The sequence below is a fragment of the Thunnus albacares genome, chromosome 16, assembly GCF_914725855.1.
Source record: "Thunnus albacares chromosome 16, fThuAlb1.1, whole genome shotgun sequence".
In the NCBI taxonomy this organism is placed as follows: Eukaryota; Metazoa; Chordata; class Actinopteri; order Scombriformes; family Scombridae; genus Thunnus; species Thunnus albacares.
Genome location: NC_058121.1, coordinates 20,749,230 through 20,776,545, shown reverse-complemented (window position 1 = coordinate 20,776,545; position 27,316 = coordinate 20,749,230). Strand labels below are relative to the sequence as shown.

The following is a 27,316-nucleotide window of genomic DNA, read 5'->3' as shown; positions in this document are numbered from 1 at the left end:
CATGTCATGGTGAATTTCATTAGGATAAGCGTACATATCATTGTCAAAACACACTGCTCATGCATTAATTATGAAATGAAAATACACAAAACTTCCACAATACAGGAATCATAATTGAAAATCTAATTTGTATATTTTACAGACACATAGCACTGCAAGCTTGTTATATTTGAGGCATTTGCACAGTTATAATACATAATACATTGGGCATGGAATGACAGGGACAGGACGTTCATATCACAAGAAGCGAAAATGAAATAGCGCATGTGGAGTCATGCATGCAGCAGTAATGGGATTTTTCAGACCTGTTTGTGTTTTAGCGATTGTTAAAGGGACTTTATAATCAGGTTAAGATGTTTACGTGCAATGACTTTAAACTTTAAATGCAGTTTATAATGATATTATGTTAAGACAATTTATTATGCACCAAAAATAAGGGGTGGGGGGTGGGGAAGGGGAGATTTCTCTTCTCGATCCCCACAAATGCTTTAAACATAAACGAGTTGCTGCATTGATAATCTCAGTATGCTGATTGAAAAGCACAACTCTATCAGGGCGCAGTGCACCTTGGCAGGCTCAATGTGACACTTTGCCGTCAAAAAGGCTCCAATTAGCTCTCCATCACAAAAACAAGTGAGGATTTTATCGTGTGTGATGTGTATAACTCCAATCAGATAAAGTACAGCAGGGAAAAGCACCTGCTGTTTGGAAAGTTTTCAGGGGGATATGCCCACTGATTAGTTTGTTCTCAAACATTGCAGAGGATTTGAGTAAAGGGAGCTAATTCTCCTCTCAAAACAATCGGCCTACTGTTGCAGCATAGATAATGCCTTCTCCTAGTCAATTTTGTACAAAAGATTAAGAGTACTTGATACTTATTGTGGCACTTTTTTAGAAAAAAACTCTTTTTCCAGTCCCTTTAACTGGACACCATGATTCAACAAAATCTAAAAAGATGAAGATGACAAAACAGGGATAAAAAAAAATGAAGAAAAATAAAAGAAAAATAAAGGAAATAACAAAAACTAACAAAAAAACCTGCCTTGTTTTACTTGTTTTTTTTTAAAGGGTTTAAGGGATGGTTATTCATTCTCAGAGGTTGAAAGGGAACAAGCCGATGAAATAACAGAAAATAAAAGATAAACATTATAGAAGTTTGATAAAGATTTACCTTTCTCCTGAAGCCAATCTTCTACTGGCCGGGTATATTTGAACGGGATTTTCTTATTTGCCATTTGATAGCGCTCAATGTCGCTGTTGCCTTTAAAGTTTGAAAGTTTAACAAACAGCTTGAAACAGTTGGCAACGGCAACAGACATCACACATTTATACAGTGGTTTATAAAGAGTTTTATCTTTGTTTAGGGATATTTATAAAAGCTTTATGATGATTGTTTTTTCAAGTAGCTTTAGTTTAATTTTTTAATATCATATTTATATAGCACACTCCACATCAAAAATTTAACAAATATCCATGGATTAAAAGCACAAGACATATCCATAGCAGTCATGGAAAAGACAAACTGCATCAATAACCTGCAAGAATAGGTTATATGTCTGGAAAACACAGATAATACATCACAGTCTGCATAACAAGTCCTGTAAAACATTCATCATATTACATAATAAAGACAAAAGGAGGGATATCAAGTGGTTAAAAAGGTAGACCATGCATTAACTGCCTTTCTCCAAAGCAAACTGGAGGTAATTTACGTGCACTAATTCTCCCAATGGACACCACCTGCTTTTACATTTCAAGGGCCAAGGAATGATTTGGTTTAGTAGCTCACTTTGGAGGGAAGGAGCTGTGTAGCTGGTTTGCAGGGAGAAGGGTGTTGGTGGTGGGGGATGAGGGGGAGGGGGTGCGGCGTTAGAGGAGGAACTGGTAATTTGAAGTAGTGCAGACCTATTGGGAGGGAAGTCCCACACTGACACAGATTTGAAGAGGACAATGCATACAAATGAGATCATTACTGACATGGTGGGAGGCCTTTTGGGTAAAAAAAAAAAAAAAAAGAGCTACCCCAGCCTCCCTATTCCCCCTCTTCTGAGACCGCGGCTAACGTGTTGCAGGTATATGGGAATTAAAGATAATAGGCAGCCTTTTACCGGGAATGTTGTGTGGCATGATAAGATTTCTCCTTGTGTATCTGCCAGGATGCAATATTTTGTCTGACAATCACAGAGGCATACCCTCTGAAAGGCACCGCGTGTCTGTCAACACTGAGAATTGAGATGTACAGCTCTGTCTCAGCAAAATCTTTGAGGTTTGACAAAAGACTGTAAAAGCCTGTATAGAATTATGAATGGCACCGTGATGTCACTCAGTACCCAGGTGGGAAGGTATTTGGAGGAGAGCAGGAACTGGCACACTGTTGTTTATAACACAACTGAAAGGGCAAAGATGCATAATTGTGAGAAAAAAATCCTTCTGAAAATGGGTCAAGTTTGGGTGCTGGAATTCTTCCAGGTGATTGATCTCTGGCGACGTCATGCATACACACACCTATGGCTATCCAGTTGACTGAGGGTGCGACCTTTGCGTTGCTACCCGTAATTGTTTTGGAGAGTTGTGTTTCATATTCTTTGTGGTATTTTGGCTCAGATTTATGCTGCACGCCTGATTTCGAACTGCACTGTTCTCAGCTGGTGATTAAAATTGAACAAAAGGAGCAAACGCGCCGCAATTACATGAAACCACATACTGAATGTTCCAAAGCAGTTAGGTAACTCATAAGAGGGTCTCAATTTCCTTTTCCTCTCTTAAGTCTTGATCTTTCTATCATTCCCTTCTACTTTTCGTATTCAGAGCAAAAAAAAAAACAGCCAACTGCTCAATTTACAGCCAGCTGGGCAGGAGTATATGGCTGCAAGGGAGCTCAAGGAGCTAAAGGACTGTGTCTGCAGCGTGCCAGCAGGTTAATCAGCTACTAGCAGGACTCCCTCCCCATCCCTTTGATCTCAAGCAGGTTTCAGGTGGCAGCCAAATACACTCTCCTCTGAACAAGGGCCACAGAGGGAGGCGTGATGGTCGTATGTGAAACCACAAAACAGACGGAACAGTTACGAGTTTGGGCGAGCAGGGTTAAAGGACGGGGTGGAAATGGGAGGAGAGGGGGGGGGATATTCAGCATCTACAAACTGCAATTTCTCCGACTTCTTTCTAGTTTATGTCTCTTGCTGAACTTCCCAAAACTGGAAAGTTTTAGGAAGAATTTCATTCTGTTATTTAGCTGAAATGAAAACATGTATGAATCGGAGAGAAGAGGGTATAAGCTTGCTGTGCATTGCTAATGGTGCGGTCTCAGGTATAGCTCTAACGTTGTTCTGGGTGATTAATGAGGTGACAATCCCCCTGTAATGAATACACCACAAGCTAATTGTCCAACTAATGAGAAAAATCTCTCTAGTTTGTCAATTTGATATTCAATTTCTAAAGGTGACTCAAGAATGGATGACCTTGCCAATAAAAGCACTATTGTTTATTATAAAATCACTCTGCCTTCAAGGTTTGTTTTTTTCCTCTTCAAAGTGAAGTGGACAGATATTTCCTCGAAAATTTTTCATCAGCCTTTCAGTACCGCGAAGAGGAAAGTGCAATTGAGGACTATTATGGATTTGATATTTTGTCACTGTCACAGTGCCCATTTTGGTGCAACCTAAAATCTATATTATGGTTTTTGGGTCACATATTGTTCAACCTAGATCCCTACATACTGACTAAATTTTAATAATGTGTTTTATATGCAGAGTTTGTTTATTTCAGTTGCTTTCTATCATGACCAAATTTCCCTTTTCTTGATATTTTATTAATAATTTATTATTTACTATTATTTAATTTAGTCAAACCCATGAAATAACATGCAAATGTTGTCTTAAAAGTCCTGTGAAATGACATTGTTACTTAAAGTAATGTTAAGTGAAGTGCACTACTTGTTGTTTTTCTGTTACAGCCTCACTTGATCTGGTATAACCAGCAGATTATGGTGTTGTAGCTATCTACCATGTATTACTGTGACATTATTTATTGGTCAATGTGTACTGGACTTTCTTTTGCATATTTATTATGTTGTATATATTAATTAAAGATATATTTAGGGTGATGTTTTAACATCTGTCCAGGGACAGACAGATTAAAATTACCCCCCTAAGATAACTCTGCCTCATTTGTTTTTTTTCCTGGTGATCAATAAAGATCGTATCTGTCAAATGAACTAATAAAATAAATATAAAAAAAGAAACACATTTACTGACTTTATATCTCTTCCTTGTGCTAGAGTTACACATTTACAACTATCTCTTTATTGTCACTTATTCCCAGAGTTGCTGCTGTTAAGCAGAAGTTATATGAGATCACTTTAAGTGTGTACCAATCGACTGTCAGTTAATTAAAGGCAGTTTAATTTTATAGCACCGGCAGAAAGGAAGGACTTAAAAAATTTAGATGACTTAATTGGTTTTACTTAGTAGTTACACCTACTAGTGCAGCATTAGGTCACCAATGAAGAGGCACTGTGTTCTGAACATTTTTGAGAATCTTTTTCTTGTATTTTTGGGGTGTTTTTATGCCTTTATTTGAGAGACATAGTAAAGAGATGACATGAAACAAAGGCAACCAGCCAGATGTGAACCATGGACATTGCAGGTCATGGTCAGCACCTTAACTCCTAGGCCAACAGGATGATATATAACAACAACATATAACAAAATATTTGTTCCAATACACATTATCTACAACCTGCTTAACTCTGCAAAAGGCCTTCATTACTGCATAGGATGGCTGTGTTAATTTTTGGCTGTTTTTTTCTATCTATATACAGTTTGTAGCCCTAATACATGCCATTTTTTTCTCCCAGCCAAAACAATGTCTAAATGTTTCCCTTTCGGTGGCAGCTATTCAGTCAACACAAACACTGGCACGGCGACAGTCATCTGCTGGTTTGTCGCCTCGTTCTATTCAGTTTGCTTGCCAGACTAATCTCACTGGGGTTCCATCACAGGGCCAGTGCTGAGAGCGCATCAAAACTGTGAAAATGGCTACCGTGACAGGCTCCTGGCATTCTCTCCATTTGGGGATGATGAGTACATTTGATATACTGTGGCCCTGTCCAAAAATCATCATTCCACAGCTCAACTCCACAGCTAGCTGTTGCAGCCCCTGGTTATGAATATCCTGTACCACCCACCTCCTTTCCAATCTACACTTTACTTTCATCTCTGTCTCTCCTTCTCTCTCTCTGGCTATTTATCTACCCAAGTTTCTTACGATTTTCTCTTTCTCCTCAGCTGTCCACCGATCCTTCATCTGTTCCCCGCTATTCTCTTTCCCTCTGTCTCTCACAATGCAATCAGCCCTCCTTGCTCTTCTTGGCTGAATCGGACCTCTTCAGCTACGGCCACAATTCTGATATCATTTATCTACTTTTCACTCACTCACCATTTCATTTCTCTTCTTCTCTACCTATCTATCTGTCTACATGTCAGCTCTTTGTCAACTTATTCCTGTCACCTACTCCATTAAATGCATCTGTATTCCCTCAGTGACAGCGTTTCTTTTCTATTCACCCGTGTCCCTCTGTTTCTCCTGCTTGCTTTCCCTCTATCCTCCCTTCATTCTCTCTAAGATGTCAGACAAAGCCAGGGAGTAAATTCATCATTTATCTGGTCGCTCTGAAATTTATGGTGTTGAAAGGATGAATTAGACTGGCGACTTCTACACTCAGCTTAGTCTGAGTTCTGAGAGCGACAGAGATTGTGTCTCAGATAGGTCTAATCATGTTTGGCCTTGGGGACGTGTGGGGATTTATCTCGCTCCCGAGGAATTGTTTTGTCTGTATTTCAAGACAAAGATTGGCAGATATATTGAAACGGTGCTACTCATTGTGCCTGTTTCAAGTTGTGGGAGCTGTGTTCGACTTCTGAAAATGAACACAAGGCCATTCTCGTCATGGCCAAACCTCTTGTAGCCACCACAAATGATGGAACACACACACACACTTTCCCCGAGGCCCAAGGAGAGTAGTTAGGCCAATGGTCACTCATCTGAGACAATGCCTGAACCTCAGCCAGCTCAAGACAAACTGTGATGCACAATATCCGCACTGGCTCGGTCTACTGATTCTTTGATTCAAAGATTCAAACTCACGCAAAAAAGATCATGTAATCCAAAATCAAAGAGTACAGGGATTCAGTGTGTTATATAAGGAAATTAGAACCCTCTCACAAAACAAAGACAAGCCCCTGCAGTAATGTGGGCTACCACAAAATGTACACGGGATTGTAGGAGAGATGCACGGCCCTGATGAACACCGACTGGAAAAGGATGAGAAACATGGATAAAAAGGAATTTGAGGACAAAAAAAGAATGGAGATCTGAGAGGGCACTGTTCAAGGCGGAGAATAATTAGAGAAAAGGAAGAGACAAAACAGTCCAAACACACACACACACACACACAGAAACAAACACAAGACACATAAAACATGACAAACACAACGCCCACACACAAACTGAACACACGTACAGTAAGCTGCAGGAGCCTGATGGAAATGCTGCTGTATGGGATCAGTGTGGGTATATTGTTTAATGGAACAATAGGTGTGTGAATCACAGGAGTCCTTTCCTGTATTTTTCCCTAATATTGTCAGCATTAAACCGCACAATTTTTATTTGCAAATCTGTTTTGTGGAATTTGCTGTGGGCACAACAAACCAGGTCTGACTCCAGCCGGCAATCTGAAGGCCACCTCTTTCTCTCTCTCCCAATTAGTTTTGGCTTCTGTGCTGTGAACCTTCAATGAAGGCAAAAAAGAAAATTTAAAGAAAGTTAAAGGATAATTCATTTTTTTATTACAACTTGGAACTTATTTTTGTAGCATTGGTCATCATTTCTGTCAGTTCTGATGACTCAAAGCTGGGATCTGATTGCTACGACAAATAAACAATAAGAAGTCAATACGATCTGACAGGTTTTAAACAAGCCAACAGTAAACCGTTTGCATCATTCATTCAATTCTGTATTAAATTCAAATTCAAATATTTTCAGTATCTCCAAATCAGGCACTATGTTACGGACATAGTGAGACGATATTACCCATACTTGCCATAAATTCCTGATTTCAAGCAGTGAGTGTCAACATTTGCTTCACTGACTCTGTTTCCTCTGACTACAAAAGAGAAGCCGAGACAATGACTTGAATAAATAAGAGCTCAGGGAAGATCCGATGTCTCAGGTTCATTGTTTCTCTACCACCGTTATATATTAAATCAATATAAGAAAATGTATAGACTCCATTACTCAACGACAAAATTGTTCGCATCACTTGCCTCAGAATGCAACAAGTGTACCTCTGCTAAAGGGTGGCTGTCACATCTTTTTAGGTATCACTTAACTTTATACAGTTTTTGAATTTGTTATAATTTAATGGTTCTCAAAAGCCCACTTAAGAGACATTCTGCCCAAAACCAACACACAGAATAGATCGGAGAAAAAATGGAGGCCTTTTTTTTGGCTCAATGTAGTATTACTCCACATTCATAATATATACATACCTGGCATTATTAGGGCCTCACACCTGTGTGGCTATATGGTATTCAACATGACCCACAGTACTTGTTTGTGTCACCTACCCCTAGGCTCTCTTGAGATACAGATGTACAGAAAGCACTGTGATAACCTCTTAAATGATGGTTTAGTTATGTTATCCTTTCAGCTGTCTGTCAGCTTTTCCTTGAGTTTTCTTCTATCTAGTTTCATTTTTTTTCCTTTTATGTGTTTTTTCAATATATTTTGAAATTGCTGAATTAAATAGCAGGCAAACAGTTTAGCCAGATTATCTAAAGCACTTCATCTGGAGGTAAGAACAAAAACGAGCACGCCTGAAATGTCGGTAATAATCTCCCATTGGACAAGGAAACTGTGTGCCATCAACTGCAATAAGTACAGGAGGTTGAACTGGAAAGTTGTTCCGCAAACTGTGATAAATGATATAGTTTGGGTTATAATTTAGTTAGATTTATTGTTGTTTTATCCTACAAATAAATTGAGCTAACCTGTAGGTTTGTTTAAAACCTATATAATCACGTTTCTTGCCCGGTGTTGCCACAGTTCCAGCTCTCAGCAATGAATTTGGTGATGTTATTTTGACTGTTAGAAACAATGGCGAATTCTATATATATATAAAAAAGAGCCAAGTTGTAATAAAACACACACGCACAGTGTTAAAAAAAATCTCCTACTGCCATATAAAGCAGATCCAAACGATTGTATACTTGGGTGGGCCAACTTTGCAAACACCGCTGTTGAGATGTCCAATTTTCACGCCCCAGGCTGTTTTGCAAGCAGCTTTGACTGACAAGCAATCCACCACCACCTTTGTCCTCACCTATTCCCTACCAGGGAGAGAGGGCATGCCCAGTAACAGTTTATTGAACGGCCTGAGAGCCTTTCGGCGGCTTCTGCCTTCAAGTTAAGCATTAGGAGAGTGAGAAAGCAGTCGATGAGTCTGCACCCTAACATGTAATTACTCATGAGATGACAACACCCTTACAAGGGAGGGAGGGGGGAAAAAAATCAATCATCGTTGAATTACTATCACTGAGTGTCCTGCAAATTACCTGTGCAGAAGAGAAAAAAGAAATCACCAAGCATTTGATCCTCTAACTTCAACTCCATTCCAAGACAATGGCAGACGGACAGAAAAGGGAACAAACCTCAATAGGATCACTTGGAAGGAATCCAAGGCTAAAAAGTCTCTATGTTGTGCACTGTTTAAACCGAGAGGCAAACCAAACAACCATTTAGCAGTGATTTCTGAATGGATGTTGGCTGTGGCTCATTGATATTGACAGACGTATTGATAGAAGGTTGAGAAAACAGCCATTGAATGCTGATGCAGAAGGCAGTTTGAGATAATTGCGAAGGCGGTAGGGGTTGAATTGCTATCTGAAATTACTGCCCATTAAAGATGGAGCATAATTGAATTATTGTGTAATACAAGGCCCGAGATCTGAGGGAGCCTGACAAAAATGACCTCTGTGCAATGATGCAGTCACATTTGTCCGATCAGGTGTATACCTTCAATGAATGTTTTCCCACATGTGAGTGTGACTGTGTACGTGGCTGAGACATCACCGGCGTGTGTATGTGTGCGACATGTAATGGAGTTTCTCACTATTTTTCCAGCATTAGTGTGGCTGAAACGCAGTTATGAAACCCGTCTAACTTTATCCGGTTAAAGAAAAGCGAAAGAAAGCCAACGGCAAAAGAAAGCCAGAGACAGAAAAGATTAACATCACCTGTGCTGGCATTGAACCAAACCAAAACAGCGTGCCAGGTCACGCCAGGAGAGGATGCTGCCCTGTCCTTGGTGGAGGCATGCAACTAGAAGCATGCTGTAGGGCTGCTGAGACATAGGGCTGAGAAGTGAAAGGGATCAACTGCTATTTGTTTGCTCTTACCATTGATTAGCATCAGCATTTTTTGCACTGTTTTTCTTTTTTTTTTCCTGGAGCATGGAAAAAGCCTATTTTAGCTAGAGAAGGACAGTTATTCTTGGACACGTTCCTGTTCACGTTAGCTCCACATATGGTAATGTAAAACTATTTAATCTTCAGCATTGTCTATTTATTCTACATCTGTTTTCTGCTTGCTGGCATGACGACACAGATATCAAAAACCAGGAGAGCCAACTCAATTTAATGGACTGGTAAGTAGAAGCTGGAGTGGATTTTTGCTTCCTTCCCTCTCTCTCTCACTCTTTCCCTCACTCTCTCACCCAGCTAGCTGAGCGGCACATCTCTGTTCCAAATGAAGGGAGTGCCTGAGCCTCCAAATGGAGTGGGCTCTGTTTGATGACCCTATTTGTATTCTGCTGCTGTGCTGCTTCTACTGACCTGAGAATGAGAGATACAGGCAGGCAGCAGCTTTATCTGGCCAACAGGCCACCCTTGGTTTCTGCTTCTATACTCTCCTTGCTTGCCCACCAACCAAATGCCTCTTGGAGCCTTTCAATCCCTTTCCCTGAAAAGAACTAGCCAGATGTTGCACAGTTAATACCTCTTGCAAGACAAAAGATTCTAGCTTGGTGTGCTTTTCTCCTGTGGAGTCAGGTGTGAGGGCATGAAAGGAGGGGAGTTTTTGAAGCTTGATTCGCCACAAGAGCATAGCGTGTGCCAGCTAATGTGACTGTATGCCTCTTAGTTTGCTCTCAGGATTTGAGATGCTTAACTCAGAGCAACAGGAAAAAGGTAGTCTGTCTGTATAAGCTCTATTTGTCTTCTTGTTGGTGCCCTTGGATTAAACAAGTAGGTGGTGTCCATTGGTTTTAAAACTCTAATTTTACTCTAATTCCTTAAGAAGTTTATCAGACACAGGATGGAGAATGGCAGTACCTGTGGGAAAGTGCTCGTTGACTGGCCAGTTGTCCACCTGCAAGGTGGCGTTGCCTCCGTTCCTGGTGAATCGAACCAAATGGTATTTACCATCGTTTACTGCTGTGTTCATCTCCTTAACACTGATGTCCACTGTCCCAATGTTGAAAGTCACACCTACTTTCCCTTGCTCCTGGAAAAGACACAAATAGAAGAGCAATGTGTTAGAACAAACCTTTATATTTATATGTTATTATATACAGCACCTCACTGAACTGGCAACTGCCATACAATGGCAAAGTGAGCACTACTTCTCAGTAAGTGTAAGTCATATCAAATCTGTCATGATTGTCAAAACTAGACGAATTTGAAAATTTGAACGGCTACTGTACCAAGATTCCACCTATTGTTGTGCAGTAATGAATTAATTATACGATAAACTAACTGTAAAAAGTTCAATAAAGCGACTTGGATGAATGCTCTCGGCTGGTGCTAATGGTGAACTACTCAGAGAACCTGAGGACGCTAGTGCGCTACGCTTCATTATACCACTGTAATGTGATGAAAATAGGCTGCCAGCAGAGATTGTAATGATGAGTAATGCTCCGTGCAGCCTGTCGCTGCAAAACTGGCAGGACAGATGCCTTTTCTGCTGTGGTCCTTACAAACTGTAGGAATACCATATGTTTTGTTTAGCTCCTACTGCTAAACCCGATATACCATGTCCATAAATCGTGATCCCTCCCCATCATTCCCTGACTCCACTCCCCTCGACCCCACTAATTTTCATGAGCTGCCAGTGTGTTTTATTGTGACTGCTTGCGTATTCATGGGCATGTAGGCGTTACAAGCAAAAGGTTTTAGAGCGGAGGCAGGGCTTGAGTGAGCAGTGATGGGGAAGGGCTGTGTTTTCTGTGTCATTTGTTTTAATCCCCCACAGGGAATCTCTCAGTGTAATTACCTACTTTAGAAGCCTGGAGCAGAGGGACCGTTTCTAATAACAAAACCAAAATTAGGAAGGCTTGCACAGAGGGCAGACACATATTGTTAATTGATCAACAGAGACACTGGCCCTGCGTGGTTATCTGTTACTATACAGACCTTGATAATGTCGAGATGAACTTGACAGCACTCGTAGGCATGAAAGCATTGTAAGATTTGCAGCAACTTAAATGACATTTAACATTTAAACCTGCTGACCTCTATTCAATGTTTAATACTGTAGAAGAGCATTTAATAAGGCCAGCCTATGCTTAACTGAGTCCATCATGCTTTTATGTTTTACTCAAATATAGTTAAAGAATATAATATTAGAATACTGAATCACAAATTATTACAGCAAGCTGCAGTGCACAGTGATAAATGAAGTGTGTCATTTTATTGGTACTGGCATGGCCTTAGACTTTTAGTTTTGTTCTCTGGCAATACATTTTTGCTGACTTAGTTTACTCTGCATCTTTCCTGTATGTATACAAAGGGAAAATAAGTACACATGAGATCAATAAGGAACAAATATTAGCTTTTAAATCAAGTTTGTTCCTACCTTTCTACTCCTTAAGTAGAACACCTAGAAAACCTTGGAGGACACCACACAGCTCTCTTTTCATTTCTCTAAATTAGGATCCCCTTTTTGTTGCTAAGCATCTTCCTAAAGTGCAAGGGGGCAGGAGTATATTCTTGTCTTGATTTAAGGTACGGTGTATCCGAATTGTCCAGAGCATGCACTAAAATGACTTTGTGTGCATGGTAACCCGGCAGTGACTGTAGTTTCCTAGACAAGTCCTTTTAACTGCCAAGGCGGTATGAGGATCTGCACTGTATTCAATGCCTTACTTGTACTTACAGTTAAAACATTCTTTGTCTATTCATGAAAAGAGATACGGCACAGCATTACAGTGTGCCGAGTCCATAATGCAAGGAACGACAGAGAAGCTCTCCTCTGTGACAATCTCCAGCTTGCCTAATAATGGAAAAAGAATGTCACCAAAGACATGAGAAAGCCATCTCCTAAAAGCCGTGGTAGGGCTCAGAGTGGGAGTCAGACGAGCAGAATATCTAAATGCGCACTTAATGTCTCAGTCAGAGAGCCTGTAAATGGGCTGTTAATTTAAGTAGCTGTCATTAAAACTTAGAGCAACAGACAAATGCATACAATAAAAGCGCGTGTGCACAAGTGAACGGGCACGCATGCAAATACACGTTAATCCTTGCACCTAGACAGGCTAAGTAAGCGCACACACACACAAATATGTTGATGATTTAATGTGACAAGGTGATGTTCAGTGTGTGTGTTGTACCGTGAAAAATACTACTAAAGCATCCTGGCCCTCCTGACTAATGACAGGACCTTTCCCCAGTACGAAAAAACAACATGTCTGACGGCCTGAGCGCATACAAAGCACATACAGACACATCAGTACTAGTACATCCACTGTGACCTTCAGAGGCTCTGGCAGCCCCGGCTCTCCTGTGTAGTCGCATCAAAGCCACATCACCGACCCACTAATACCTACAAACAAAGACAGATCGTCACCCCCCTGGCCCTGGTACAAACAAACAACAAAACACAACAATTGTACACCCCTGTAACCGTTGCTGGGTGCCTCCAGGCTGTGTGCAGAGAGGGGAACTGTGTGTGGTAGTGCTACGCAATGGCAAAGCTCCCTCTCTCTTCCCTTTTTTCCTCTGCATTACCCCTGTTGTCCGGCTCACTCCCGCCTCCGCCACCCACCTGCCTGCCCACCCCCGCGCTGCAGCAATATTTGATTGACAGATCCAATTACGTTTTTTATTGGCCTGTCGCTCGCGAGGCGGGAAGGCACTTCATTGTCTCCTGAGCAAAGGGGAAAAAATGGCTATTGTTCTCTTAGTGGAAAAGATGATGGCCACTATTCCAGGCGTAAACAAATGATGCGCGGAGAATCACTTCCAAACTCACACACTTGAATGCAAACAGACACCGAAATACACACACACACAAAGTCGTAGAGCGTAACCTTGCGCTAAAGAATCTTTGTTTCAGTTGCGTCACATGGCAAAAAATACAAAACAGTGTCCAAACATTCAATCAGTTAAGCGCTAACTCTCAAAGCAAACACTCTAAATATGAAATTGCAGTAGGGAAAGTGGTAATTTACTGGTATGATGTGCTAAAGCCCTTTTATAGTCTAACATGCCCCCACACTCTCTATTTAATGCCAATCACAAGCACCGACTGTTTTACTGCAATAGGAATAGAATAAGATTATGCTGGCAGTTTGTTTGTGTGTCACTTAAGTGTACAGTATGTGTGGGCATGTTGTGCTCACGCTCTGTGTAACTAAGACTGATAAATGTAATTCCAGCTAGCAACCCCCCCTCCACCCCCCCCCCCCCACCCCTCTTCTCCAGTGCTGCAAGCTGGCCCGGGCTTGGCACGAGGAGCTCCAGTGGTCCCACGTGACCCGGCGCACACTGACATCAGTAATCAGGCCCGCTGCAATCCAATTCAGGGCCGATCAATGCCTCCAACACATGGAGCGCCGCGGGCAGAGTGAAAGAGAGAGAATCACTCAGAAAGCAGTGGTGGGCGATCCTGCAGACAGCCATCACAGCCCTCAGCAGACAGCTGCTGTACAGGGGACAGGCTGCTCACAATAGACACCATCCCCACCTCGCTGAATGGTCATTCTGCTAAGCCACAGGCCCAGACAGATACATACATCTGAAAGCCATTTTATAGAGGTGAGATTGGTAGAATTAGCACATTTAGCTCTGCTGGGAAGGGAAAAAAAGCTGACAATAGAGGTATGGATACAGAGAAAAAAATGGATACATTTATGTGGTTGTGTGCCAGATATCCTCTGTAAGAATATGCATTGAAAGCACTTTAAGGTCAGAGAATGTTATTAAAGTGGGAGTTTTTCCCCCCACAAAGGTATTGCATTGCAATCAAACCTTGATTGAAATCTGGTACGAGCAAAGAGTAGTTGTAGTGGGATGAGTCCAGTGGATCTATATTAAGTCTCAGTTGGGAGGGAAGAAGATCTGATAGCAAGAATGTGAACATGTCCCATGGTGGGAGTTTAAGTTACATATCCATCCTTTCATCTGACATCAGCGCTCAAGTTAGCTTTTGCGGTCAGGGGCCATCAAAACTGGATCATGGAAGCAGTGGAAGTAGAATCAATAGACTGGAGAAGCTAAGACAACGTGAGACGCGGTGGATTGATGCACCTGGCCTTCACAGTGCCAAAGCCATTTATCGTCAGTAATTGACAGAGATAACTCATAGACGGTGCAGTGATTTGTAGCTGTCTGTTCTTATGCGCATCAGGTTCTAGAGTAAGAAATTTGCTAAAGGGTAGGATGTTAGAGGCTGTTGAGAAGAGGTTTGTGTGCGCTGGCCTTTAGTGAGAGTAATTTCTTCTTGAACAGAATGTACTGACAACTCGACAGGCCCTGGGCTACACGAGAGCCTGGCATATTTGTTGCGGTCTTGAAATTGTGTAACACAGTTGGTGAGATTGAAAGCCTTAATTACAGAAAGAATGTCACTCTTTGAATCAATGAATTACATGGATCACTGTTACAAACAAATATACAACGTGTACTTCCAAACAAGTTGTGGATTTCTGGATAAAACATTTGAGGACTGAAAATGTGACAATACCTCTTTTGGTATCTAGCAATGCAAAATGTTTTTGTTTAATTTGTCCAGGTTTTAACATAGAAGATCTGTCTCTGAGATTACTGTCTCAACCACAATTTGATGGCAAATTTAAAGAATAAGGCTAATATAACGCTTATTGTCAGCAATCCCATGAAAACCAAAACCAACAATGTACTGATTGAGTTAAGTAAGTATGTATGTGTATCCAAAGCCTGATATACTGTTGCGTATTCTTCTGTGCTATAATGACATCCACTGTTGTCCAAATACTATTAAAAACACACCATTGCACTTGGTGACATGTTTCTTCAATAACACACACAGTGGCACTGTAGTTCATTTTGAGTCAATCTGACGTACACAGTCTTGCTGGTGTAAATACTCACTAGAGGACCAAATGTGTAATGATCCACTGCAGGAAAATAGTCCCCAGCAAACGCACTATTTACTCCGGTCTGAGTAAAAACTAACGTTGCTAAAAAACTACAGTGCCCAACTGAGGTTATTAAAAAAAACCAAAACGTTGGCAATTGGCATGGAGTTGAGTGGAACAGACAGGTCAGGGACGTCAGAAGGTAGGTACTGGACAAATGCATTGTTTTTTTGTTGACCATAAGACAAAACATACATAACACATACATAAGCATTACATAATACAGAATTATATAATACAGAATTACATAAGAATTATCTTTTAACTTGAGGTGCTTACAGAATTGAATGATTTTTTTAAATTCAATAGCTATGTGTCTCACTAGGCCTCTAACAAATTCATATTACTTCAGGTTTTGAGGATGTATTGTGTTCATACTGGAAAAGTGACAAAATAAAGTATACTCGAAGCAGCTGAAATGCATATTAAATTTGGCCAATTCTTGAGTGGGCTGTTGATGTGCACTGTTTTCTCTCATAAAGAAAATGGAAGAGCTGCTCATAGCTGGAAAATCATTGGTGGTAGTTAGACAGCTCCATAAAAATCTTGGGAAACAAAACAAAATGCATCAAATTTTAGGGAAAATATGTTGGTGTTGATTCATAAAGTTTAATTGGTAGTGATATTACAAAGTCCAACACTATCAGCACCTATTGTATCCTTTCCTATCTGGTCCACGGTATAAATATACTAACTTTTAAAACTGTACATTATGACAAATAGTGTGTAGTATATACTGTGCATAATTAGGATGTAGTATGGATTTAGTGTTACTCTGGAGGAGGTTTCATAGGGATCATTTCTTTGGTAGAAAGCAGTTCCAACAAAAACCATCCACAGTGAGGTCTGTGGATTATCCAGAGTCACCACAGCATTGATTCTGGAAAAAAAGCTGTGTATTTTTTTATTTGTAAGTGGTAAATACTGAGAGCACCACAAATTAAATTCTGTTCACCTCTATGTTATTGGTTTGGAGGCAGAAATCTCTGAGACAAATATCTCTAAAATGTGGGTAAATAAAACCACAACTATTCTCATGGCTAGAAACCACAAGAGGTAAGTGAGAAAATATGTTTTGTCAATTTAGGTGAACTGACTAATTAGGCTTTGGAGACATTAAAGTTTATAATGTAGGTGGTTGAACAAAGATGGAAGGGAGTGAAATACATTTTTTTTAATGACATGAATAAAGCACAATTTGATATACGTGCAGCCACTCATAGCGGTGATGCAGAAGTCGTGCTGCCGGCAGACGAGGACCATAAAAAGGTGCTCGTTTTTGGAAAGATATACTCTACAATGGGACTGAATAAAACACAGCAGATATGGTTTTACTTATATAAAAGAAGTAAAAGCTGCAGGGTTCACGGTTCCTGGCTTTGCACAGTGACAGTCTTAATGCACTATTCAAATAAACATTCCTCTGAAAACTGTGAAATTCCATTAATCATTAATTGGCTCAAACGTTCATTCAGACATTCATAATCGGCTGCAGAGCTGTTGTGAGAGGCGATGTGGGAGGATACAAGGCGCAGAGGCCTGGTGCCTCTGAAATATTGATCACACCTAAAAGAACCCAGAGGTCTAACACAGGCTATATTTCACACCTGAGAGAGCCAGGAACAGCTTCATCGAATCGACAGGAACAAAATGGCTTCCGCCTCGCTTTACTTAGTGCTACTGTAGGTAATTGCTGGGCTAATATCAGTGAGTCCATTAGCCAGTTTGTTAATGCCCAGGAGTGCCAGCCAGTGTTAGCCCAGACTGAAGAGGAAGAGTCACTGCATTTTTAATACAAACACAAGCAGCAGCGTTGCCGGAGAAGGTAATGGCTTTGACTCTTACGCTCGGGCTCAATGTCAAACTCTGAGCCTCGCTCTTTGATCCTCTGCCGCAGAATATGAATCGCGCAGGGTCAGCCTTATCAATTATTTACACCCATCTTTCTCTATTTCCTGTTTGTCCGCTCTTGTGGCTGTAACTTGCCCTGACACTAATGGCGGACGGCCTGGTGAAAACATTTATCAATGTTACCGCAGAGTCCTCTCCGGCTCTATACTATCACTTTCAGCCTTTTGGAACTTAGAGTACTGACACTGCACTGATCCTAATCATCACTACCATACTTTACTGCGTGCGTCTTGGCTGCATCGCCTTGGTAAAGTCACCGTCCCTGAAAATAACCCTTGGTTGCTGCGTCTTGTACCGCCAATGAAACTGTGACTAATTTTAAGTTATGCAATATTTTCAATTATCATATTTTAAATTAAGCATACTTTTACTCAGGCCATGAGGATGTCCTCTGTATCCCCAATATCGTCTAGTACATTATACTCTGCACCGCCCTGCACTTTTGCATATTTGCAATTGAACATAAACCAAATATTATTGTATAGTTTGCCTTACAACTGTGATTTATGTACATTTTTATATACTTGAATTTTCATCTTTGAATTTTATATTCTTCTTTGCACACTGTCCTTTTTTAGCAGAGTATGCCAACCTGCATTTCATTGCACATACCTGTATTGTATGAACATGTGATGAATAAAACCTTTAAAAGGTTGAATGTTCAACATTAAATATTGCCATGTTTATAGAGAGCGGATCCATTCAAAGGTGAGATAATTATAATGCATTCTGCTTAATTACAAGCTTGCTGAACCACAGGAGCGTGGTAAAACTTCAGCCATGAATTTTCATCTGCCTGACCTGCTGCTTCACTATTTCATTCACACCATTACATACAACTGCAGGTTGCTCCGGCCATCAAAAACATGTAATCAAGGCAGAATCAAAAGCTCTGTGCCTCAGTTACCCACACACACACACACACACACACACACACACACACACATACTCTCTATTACTGAGACCATGTTCATACTCAACTTGGACTGATGTTTTGCAGCAGCTGTTAAAAAGGTGCTGGGCATAAATCTTAAGTTTGATTTCATTTAATCAGTGTAAATTCAGATTTGATTTCATTTACTCAGTGCAGCTCTGCTCCAGCGTCCATCAAGGAAAAAGCAGGTTTTGTGTGACCTCACACTGTGCCGTGGTGGGCCACATGGTCCCTGCGTGCCAGGGGGCTCATTTAGAAAAAAAAAGAGTCAGTGAATGGGATTTGTGCTAGATGGAATAATATGCTGTGAAAGTCCATTAGGGACTAGGCTAATGAAATTGAAACAGCTTGGTGATCAAATTAGAATCTGTTCGGCAGATATTTAATTTAATGTGCTGCTGAATTCGAGCACTTTCTATTTGGTAGCCCCAGAATGAAACTAGCGCACAATAAATCAAGCAGGGACACAATTCATCCTACAGTCTGTCCTCCCCTCATTTTTTCTGGAATGAACAACTTTCCAATGTCTGTATTTGCGAAAAAGCCCCACACGCTACATTTTCTGAATCAAAAACAGACTAACGTGTTTAAGTAGAGACAAGTGGAAATAAGTAAAAACATACCAGACCTCAAAAAAAAAAAAAAAAATCACACGTAGACTTTATCTTTGACCTTTCAGTGTTTTCCCATAGAGAACACCTTCATTCACAATCTCATGCATCGCTGCAGCTGCTTTGTAAAGAGTCACGGGGTGAAATTATTTGAATAGACACACAAAAGATTTCAGCTTGTTTGAAGAGCTGCCCTCTGTATTTTGCACGCTCTCCTTACCATGTCTGGGGTAATATGCAAAGCATAACCACACTGGGAGACAGGGAAGAAGAGAAAGAGGGGGGGAAAAAAAACTCACTCAACAGTGGTTATTTCAGATAGTTGCACATCATCCCAATTGCCAAAAAGCATGGTAATTATTGGAGCAAGAGATACAGATTTTGAAATTGAGGCGGAAGGCGTGCTACAGAGACTCTTTCTAATAAAAGGGGATGGACGGAGCTGCTCTCTTGTCTTGTATGTGGTAGCCATAAACAAGGTTTTGAACATCGAGCAAAGCTTGGACTGCATTTCATTTCACTGAGGAAAAAAAAAAAATACAGACAAAGAGAGAGACGCAGCTTCTCATCCATCTATTTATATAAACATACTATTCTGGGCACGCACTTCAGGCACAAGCAGATGGGCTGATGAATGTAAACATGCAAATGTGCATGTGAACACACACACACACACACATACACACACACACACGGGTGTTTTTTTCAATTTTGTCACACGTTTGTTTTTTAAATTTTTGTCCGGTGTTGTCTCTGCACAGTGTATTAAAATTAGAAGTGCTAACACCCACTGCCTGGGAACAGGTGTTAAAATGCAAATTCTAATGGCTGGCGTCTACTGTAGACTGTGCTCTGATCCCTCGCCGGTTATGTCAGGTCTAGATCGTGGAGGGTGAAGTGAAGTAAAAGAGGGGAGGTGTTCCCCAATCACAGGAGATGATGAGGCAGAAAAAAAGGGCCCTCCTCTGTTCTCCGCCAGGGGAGACATAGTTGCCAACATTGGCGCCAAAGCTAGCTGGATAGCACCGAAAACATGCTGGCAGCAGAGGGGGTGGGTGGTCTGTTGCCAAGGGTAACCTGCCTGGGATCAAGACTCTACCCTCCACCTTGCCTGCTGAGGTGTCAGGGATGAAGGCAGAGGGAAAGGAACGAGAAGAGAGAGAAAAGACTCACAGGATGAAAGTGGACGTGTAGAAAAAAAAAAAAATCTAGGAGAAGAGAAGGGCTACGAGGTGAGGTGAAGGGAGAGCTGCAGAAAAATGATTAACTGAGAATGGAGTGCATTAGGCAGTCCGGTCCCAACCACAGTCCTTTTTTTTTTTTTCTTCTTCTATCCATTTCTCTCTGTCTTTGATATTCAACCGAAGAGGAGATTCATTTTATTTTGATTTGAGACTCATTTACTTTCGAATCCATCAAGTCTCTCTGTGATAATATCAATTCATGGGTTGCTCCCGCCCACTAAGCACTGAAGACACCGATTGCTGACGTTTAAATTCACACCATTTGCAGTGTAATTGCTTCAACTTGGAAGAGATTATGATTCGCTAAGAAGATAAAGTGAACCGCAAGTTGCTATAAACACTGTTATAATGGAGCTATATTAGTGAAGCGTGTGAAATATGTTCAACGCAACACCTGTACGACCAACATTAACCAAAAACATCATCTTTCAATCACCTTCCTTCCAGATTAGGAAATTATATAAACACTTAAAATAAGCTTATAAAATACAATTCATCATTAAAGATAAACCAGTGGTACCCAACCTTACTGGCTTGTGCCTTTACAAAAAAAGCAGCGGTCTGGTTGGGACCCCTTATCAAGTTTCAGATGAGTTTTTAGCAGTTGCCCTCTAAACTTCTCCGATGGTTTCATTTAAATAACTGCTTGAGGCCCAAAAAGGTCAAATTATCCAATATTTCATAAAAAAAGGCAAAGATTAGAGAGAAAAATGAATACAAATTTGTGCATTTGTTTTTTCTTTGTTTTTTCTTCCTCACCCAATTAATCATAGTTGAAGCTAGCTCCACATCGATAAATGCTACTTATACATTTATGCATTAGTATTAACATCATAATATATAAAAATATGAGTTATAGGAGACTATTCTCTGCAGAATCAACATGTTTACTTTGTACATTTTGCGGATAATATTTTCGTAGGATTGTGAATGCAATATTTTTACATTGATGTACTGGTATTTCAACTTAAGTCAATAATTTCAACACTTCTTCCGCCACTTTCTCTCAATGACAAAACCAATCACGTAGCTTCATCTGACGCCCTCTTGCTGCACGCCACACTGTAGCCCCGGGCAGATATAAACTAATGTATGACTGAGCACCTGAATGGACATAATGCAGCGGCGGAGTCAACCTCCTTTCAACTCTCCTGCGGCGATTGCTCAGAAGCCACACTGGGCAACATATGCCATCTCTGTATGCATGGCTGTCATGTCAGCTTGATACTGGTCAACAGTCCAAGTCTCACTTTATGCATTTATTCATTTCCAATTCATGACCACATCCGGTGCATTAGAGCTGTGTTAAATCAACCAGAACTGCACCAAACTCCCTGGAATGCATGAAAAGATGATGAGCTCTGATGATTGATTAAAAACATTTATAGAAGCGATTGTTTGTTGGGCTTTATCCCTACATTGTGGAGGGATATTGTATTTAAGCATCCTCGGGGGATGAATATAGGATTGTATAAATGAGATGATTGTTTTCCATAAAAAAGTCAAATTTGGGAGTAGGTTACACCAGGGTTTTTTGAGATAAGTCAAGCCATCAGACCCCCTGCCGCTTAGCAGCATGGGGGATCTCAGCAGCTGTCTAAATGTGTCACTGCCGTTTAGAGTTACTTTCATGTATGTTTTGAGACTGAGAGGTGATATGGACAGAGGCCACAAGGGAGAGAAAGGGGGGGGGGGGGGGATATAGAAAGACAGCAAGAATGAACAAACAAAGAAACAAAACTAGCTGTGTTTAGAAGGAGAAAAGACGGAGACGGAGGAAAGGGGAGTGCTGAAATGGAGACATGAATAGCCAGCACCTAAAATGGCTGAATAAACAGGAGGAAATCTAGGTCGGTCTGTCTCTCCCACTTCAAGCAATGTTGAGGCAAGTGCCCTACTTCTTGAATGCTTTGGACACTTTCAGGGCGAGCTGTCATCAGATTGAGTCTCCCCTTAAACTTCTGGATACGTTCAAGCTATAAGACCTGTCTCAAAAAAAAAAAAAAGATTATGACGTATTATTTACGAACAACAAAATAACGACGAATTTACTTTCACGTCTGCTCACATCCTCCTTGTGTTCTTGTTCTTCCTTGTCAATTATTTTTCGTGATTATTTTTTCCTTTGCCGTTTCGAAAAGGCATTATTTGTCATGAAATTAATTTGCCCAAAAGTAATAAGGCACCAGTCATTTTTAAAGGCAATTTTCTTCTCCATAATATGAAACTGCTGAAAGATAAGTGCATATCAAAGGCTCAGCAGATAGCACTCATTGCGGCTCCCCTCTCTCACAATTAACAGGGCTGCCTGAAGAGAGGAGGCATGAAATCTAGGTGATTGGAATGCAAGGAGATGCCAATGTAATTCTGAGAAACGCCATTAACGTTAATCAGAGGCTCCAAATGATTGATTATGCCGATGCCTTGCACGTCGGGGACCACGCATGCATGCTGATGCGTGTCGCCCGTTGTAAGCATGTCAGAGTGCATGATCAAAGAAGTCGATGCGTTTATCGCAGTGCTTTTATCTGGCTTTTTAGGATTCTAATTGCATGGGTGGGAAGATTATGATGGTTGCTGATAAACGCTATGTGCACAAACGTGAGTGATGTGATGCCAAATCCTGCGCGCGATCGCATGCATTTTTCCACATGGTAACATTATGAATGTGTCAGAGGCAGATATATGGATGTAGATAAATATGTTGGCACATATATATATGTTTGTCTTTTTCTATTCAGAGATAACTACATAGAGGTTCACAGAGGGCAAGAAATAAGGGAGCCGGAGAAAGTGACAAATATATTGTCTATCTTGTGAGACAGTGGGAGGTTGTTTTTAAATGTCACAGTGACTCTGAAGGTCTGTCCCAGGTCGGCCTGTGTCGCCACTCTCGAACAATACCTCAGAAGACTCATTGCTGTGTTATGCACAGGCATAAAATCACACACACACACACACACACAGGCGCATGCAAGCTCACATAATCAGCCTCTGCCACCTTGACTACTCCAAAAGTCTCCAGAAACACCGAATTCATACTGAATGCTGTTTTCTGGGAGCACACACACACACACGCTGGGATGTGTGTGTGTGTGTGTGTGTGTGAGAAGGTAAACTCAAGCGGGAGGGTGCGGTTTTAAAGGAAAGCGCTAACGTCATCTGGAATATCTTTTTCCTTTTAAATACAAAGTGGAATTTTTCTTCAAGGGTGCCTTAACAATTTGACCAGTGTTTGCTGAGGAGAAAGAGACAAAGAGCGGCGCGGTCTGACAAAAAACACATAACTGCGGAGGCTTTCAAAAGCAATTTTGCCTTCGCTAATGTCTTGCGAGCAAGCTGTACTCCAAAGGAATTAGGGGAGATAAAAGGTTGTTCATGCATGGACTATAGTGTGCTTAATCGAAAGCCAAAAAGCAAAGAGGCGACGAATAGTTCAGATGGTTAGTCTGGCCCTCCTTTAAGACCTAAACAATCTTCAACAGAGTGAAAGAAGGAGAGATTGAGAAAACGAGTACAGAGAATGAAAACAACACCGCCTGCTGCTTCCTACCCCATCTGTGTTCACCACAGTAGAGCAAACATTACTCACTCTTTCTTTTCACCTCCCGGTTCCCCTGCCCCACTAACAAAACCGCCCACCCGCCACCATCTTCTTCTTCTTCTTCTTTTACCAAAGCTGTATGGAAACTAGATGCTGCCTCCTTCCCTCTGCCAGATGCTGCAGAGACTCTGAGCCAAGTCAAGCACAGTGGGTGTCTGTCATTTCGGGCTCGCTGTCGGGTGAGTTTATCTGTCATAGAAGGCGTCCTTACACCACCGCCCCTGAAGGGAGATTAGACACACTGCACTGACTCTCTCTACCTCTATCTATCTCTGTTTTCCCTCTCTCTCCATATCTGTAGCTCTTGTCTGTTGCTCTCTTTCCCCATCAACATTCCCTCTCTTTCCTGTCTATGCCCTCTATCTTATTCTCTACCTCTCCCTCCCCTTTCCCTCCCGCTATTTGTCAGTATGCGCTCCACTGAGCCAGGACTGTGAACAGGTTACAGTAGTCGAGAGGGGAGGTCCGCCATGATCAGCCATGCGAGACACAGATGGGCCTCCTTGTCCATTCAGCAAGACTGTTGACACAGGTTATAGCATAAAAATGCTCATGATGTATTTCAATCCCCCCTGTCCGCTGTAGTTGACAGCAAAGCTAGTGAAATAATGTCAGATACTGCTTTGCTACAATGTCAAAAATACACAGCTGTCAAAATCAATCTTTTTTGCGCCTCAAGTTGCCGGCGAGGTTCGGGGAAGATTTCTGCATAACGTTTATAAAATTTTAACCTGACTTTCATGAGCTTAGCGCCGCGAGTCTTTCTTTGCAATAGTTTGGTTACTAAATAGCCATCCAGGAATTAAAAACTTGTCAAAGAAATAAACTATAAAAAAAACTTACACTGCAGGCAGTTAGACAATAATTGCAGAAACGGCAAATTCACAGTATCCATACAGTAACTATAGTCTGTAGGCACAAGAAGCTCAAATAAACTAAAGCCAAACCAAGTTTAATCTCATCCCTGCCAGCACTGAAGAAGACATTTTTCATAGTGAATTTTATAATTAGAGTGTTATCCAACTTGTGCTATCCCCCGAGTGGCAGCATTGGCACACAAGTGGAGAAGGCCCCTTGGAGGCTTTTCCGAGCAAAAGGCATATGTAATGAGTCATGAGGTCCCTCTTCGCTCCAAATGACATTAATTGCTGTCCAGGCAGAAGCCTGCTGGAAAACGGCCAACACATGCGCAGGTTAGGGCAATTCAACACTGGGAAGACTGCTGAACAGCCACATCTTATTTTTCCTAAAACACGCGTGCAATTGCATCATGTGTATGCCACGAGCGGTCATTTATCAAAAACCATGTGAGTGTTATCAGAGGGAAAAGAAAATATGATGAATACAGTATTTTTTTTAAGTGAATACGCCACGGCTGCCTTTTTCCTTCTCTTCTGTGGCCATTCTGGCACGTTCCAGCCAAGACATGAATGAATTAAAGATAATGTGGGAAGAATGAATTAACCATGTTCTCTTCAGCCTTCAAACCAACTTAATCAAAGGGAGCCTGTGAAATTCAGAGGGTGGAGGGAAGGGGGGGGCGGAAGGGGGGTCAAGAGAGCTGTGCTTTCACCCATGTCCATCGTCTTAACATCTGTCACCTTTGTGCTGACTCATACTGTCATGGCCATAGGCTTAGATCTTACAGAGGGCACGGCTGAGAGACACACACACACACACACACAACTTCATTGCAGGTGAATGAGTGAGTTAGACCTTAGTCTGACTAAATTTGCTTGCTACTCTTCATTGGCATATATTAATTACAACATAATGCATCTGCATAACCTTAAAGGAGATGTTGCATTTTTTTGGTAATACTTAATTTTACAGGTTTTGTAATATCTTAATAATTTCCTTGAGAGTTTTTTTGAAAGGATTATGTAATTTGGTGGTAATTATATGGAAAACAGACAATGTGTTGAGACATTAGACAGTAAGTACTCACTCAGTCCTTTGAATTAGGTTTTAAAAAGAATCAGTCGATTATAAGGTACAGTAGTTACATACTGTAGTTAGGGTGAGGGTTGTTTGTTGATTTACAGTGGAATTTCCTTGAAATACCCATTTCAAACCAAGTAAATATTAATTTATCTGTTAAAAACTTTACTCTCTATATTTGTGAATTTTATTTTATGCTTGCCCATAATTGACACTACACAGAAGGACACATCACATTACATCTTTGCACTTACAGCTGACCCGCTGTGCGCTAAAAAGACGATTACTTTGTTTATTTATCTCAATCTTTCCAAATAAATTAGAGTGACATATTAGTTTCTTTTTTTAGGAAATTATTAGTAAAATATGGAGCTGTGATAAAAAGCTACTGAAAAGTAAAAATTATCTCACTGTTCTAGGAATTTGCCACAATTAGACAGCAGGATGGTATATCGAGATAATTCCAGTGCAGATACACTGGAGTTAAACAACTGAAAATGTAAGGTTAAGTAGCCACTCCATATAAATAATTAGCAGAATGCTTGGAGCATCACAGGCATATTAAATATGATACTGTAGTTCAAAGCATATGAGGATGTTTTTTCCTTTGATGTAACCTTAAAACGACCCTTGAAAAATCATTGAAACAACACACAACCATGCACAAACATCTCAGATATACACAGAATATGTCATCAGGATAAATAGGTCATAACCTTATTGGTCGAGTTGGGCGCCCAATCAGGCTGGGTTCTATTGGGGGCCATAGCCTCTTTGTTGACAGTAAATGTGTGTGTGTGCTTTGCAGAACTGGAGCTAAAAAAATAATGTTTTTTTTCCCCACAATAGAGAGACAGAGGAAATGGTTAAGGGCAGTGGAGGAGCAGAACAAGAGATGTGGAGATGGAAGACTTGGCTGTCATGTCCTTGGCCATCTGCCCCACTGCCTGCCCAGAATGTTTGAGGATCAATAAACCTCAGAGACACACTCCATAACCTTCAGCCATTCAGCGCTTATAATAATTCTATATAAGAGCCATCCTGTAGGAAATATCATTTATCCCTATAGATTGTTTTTCTGATGATCCCAGCTTCATAAAAAAAAAAGTGATATAGTCTGTTTTGTCTCCTTGTCAATAGAGCTTTGTCACGGTGAGAGTCAATAATGGGGGGATTAAATAAATACAAACTCGCACTCGGTAAAATGCAGAGGTACTCACTTTCACATTTTCACTCCATCTGTGAAGGAGCCTCGCACTCAAATTTGATCCCCCTCATTTTTTTTTATCAGCAAGCGAGAGGAAAAAAAAAAAAAAACAACTACTTGCTGCTTTTTTCTTACCAGCAGGCGCTTAATCCTCCATGAATACATTTGCAGTGTGTACATATGTGTATATACGTGTGTGTGTTTGCGAGTGAGCCAATCTGCCACACCGTTGCTGATATTGAAGGCAGAAGACTTTTTTTTTTTTGCCTTCTTTCCACTACATTTATTTTCTAATGTTGACGTTTATCACTTGAGTAGCCCCGCAATTCATCATCCCCCCCCCTTCCTGTCGATAATCCGAAAGGGAGTCAATTTGCTAAAATGTGAATCTCTTTCTCTTATTTGGCTTTACT

At 40.9% G+C, this 27,316-nt stretch overlaps 1 protein-coding gene across 8 annotated transcripts in view; it reads right to left on the bottom strand.

Annotated features, from left to right (window-relative positions):
* LOC122999638 (neurexin-3b) overlaps positions 1-27,316 on the bottom strand; it is a 293,680-nt gene that overhangs the window by 32,620 nt on the left and 233,744 nt on the right. For 7 of the 8 annotated variants that reach the window (XM_044376714.1, XM_044376713.1, XM_044376718.1 and 4 more), the window contains 2 exons: positions 10,389-10,560; positions 1,172-1,261 (listed from right to left, as the gene is read on the bottom strand). In XM_044376714.1, the coding sequence (XP_044232649.1) occupies positions 1,172-1,261; positions 10,389-10,560 (262 nt within the window). The remainder of the gene's footprint in view (positions 1-1,171; positions 1,262-10,388; positions 10,561-27,316) is intronic. The other variant, XM_044376720.1, reaches the window with a different exon arrangement.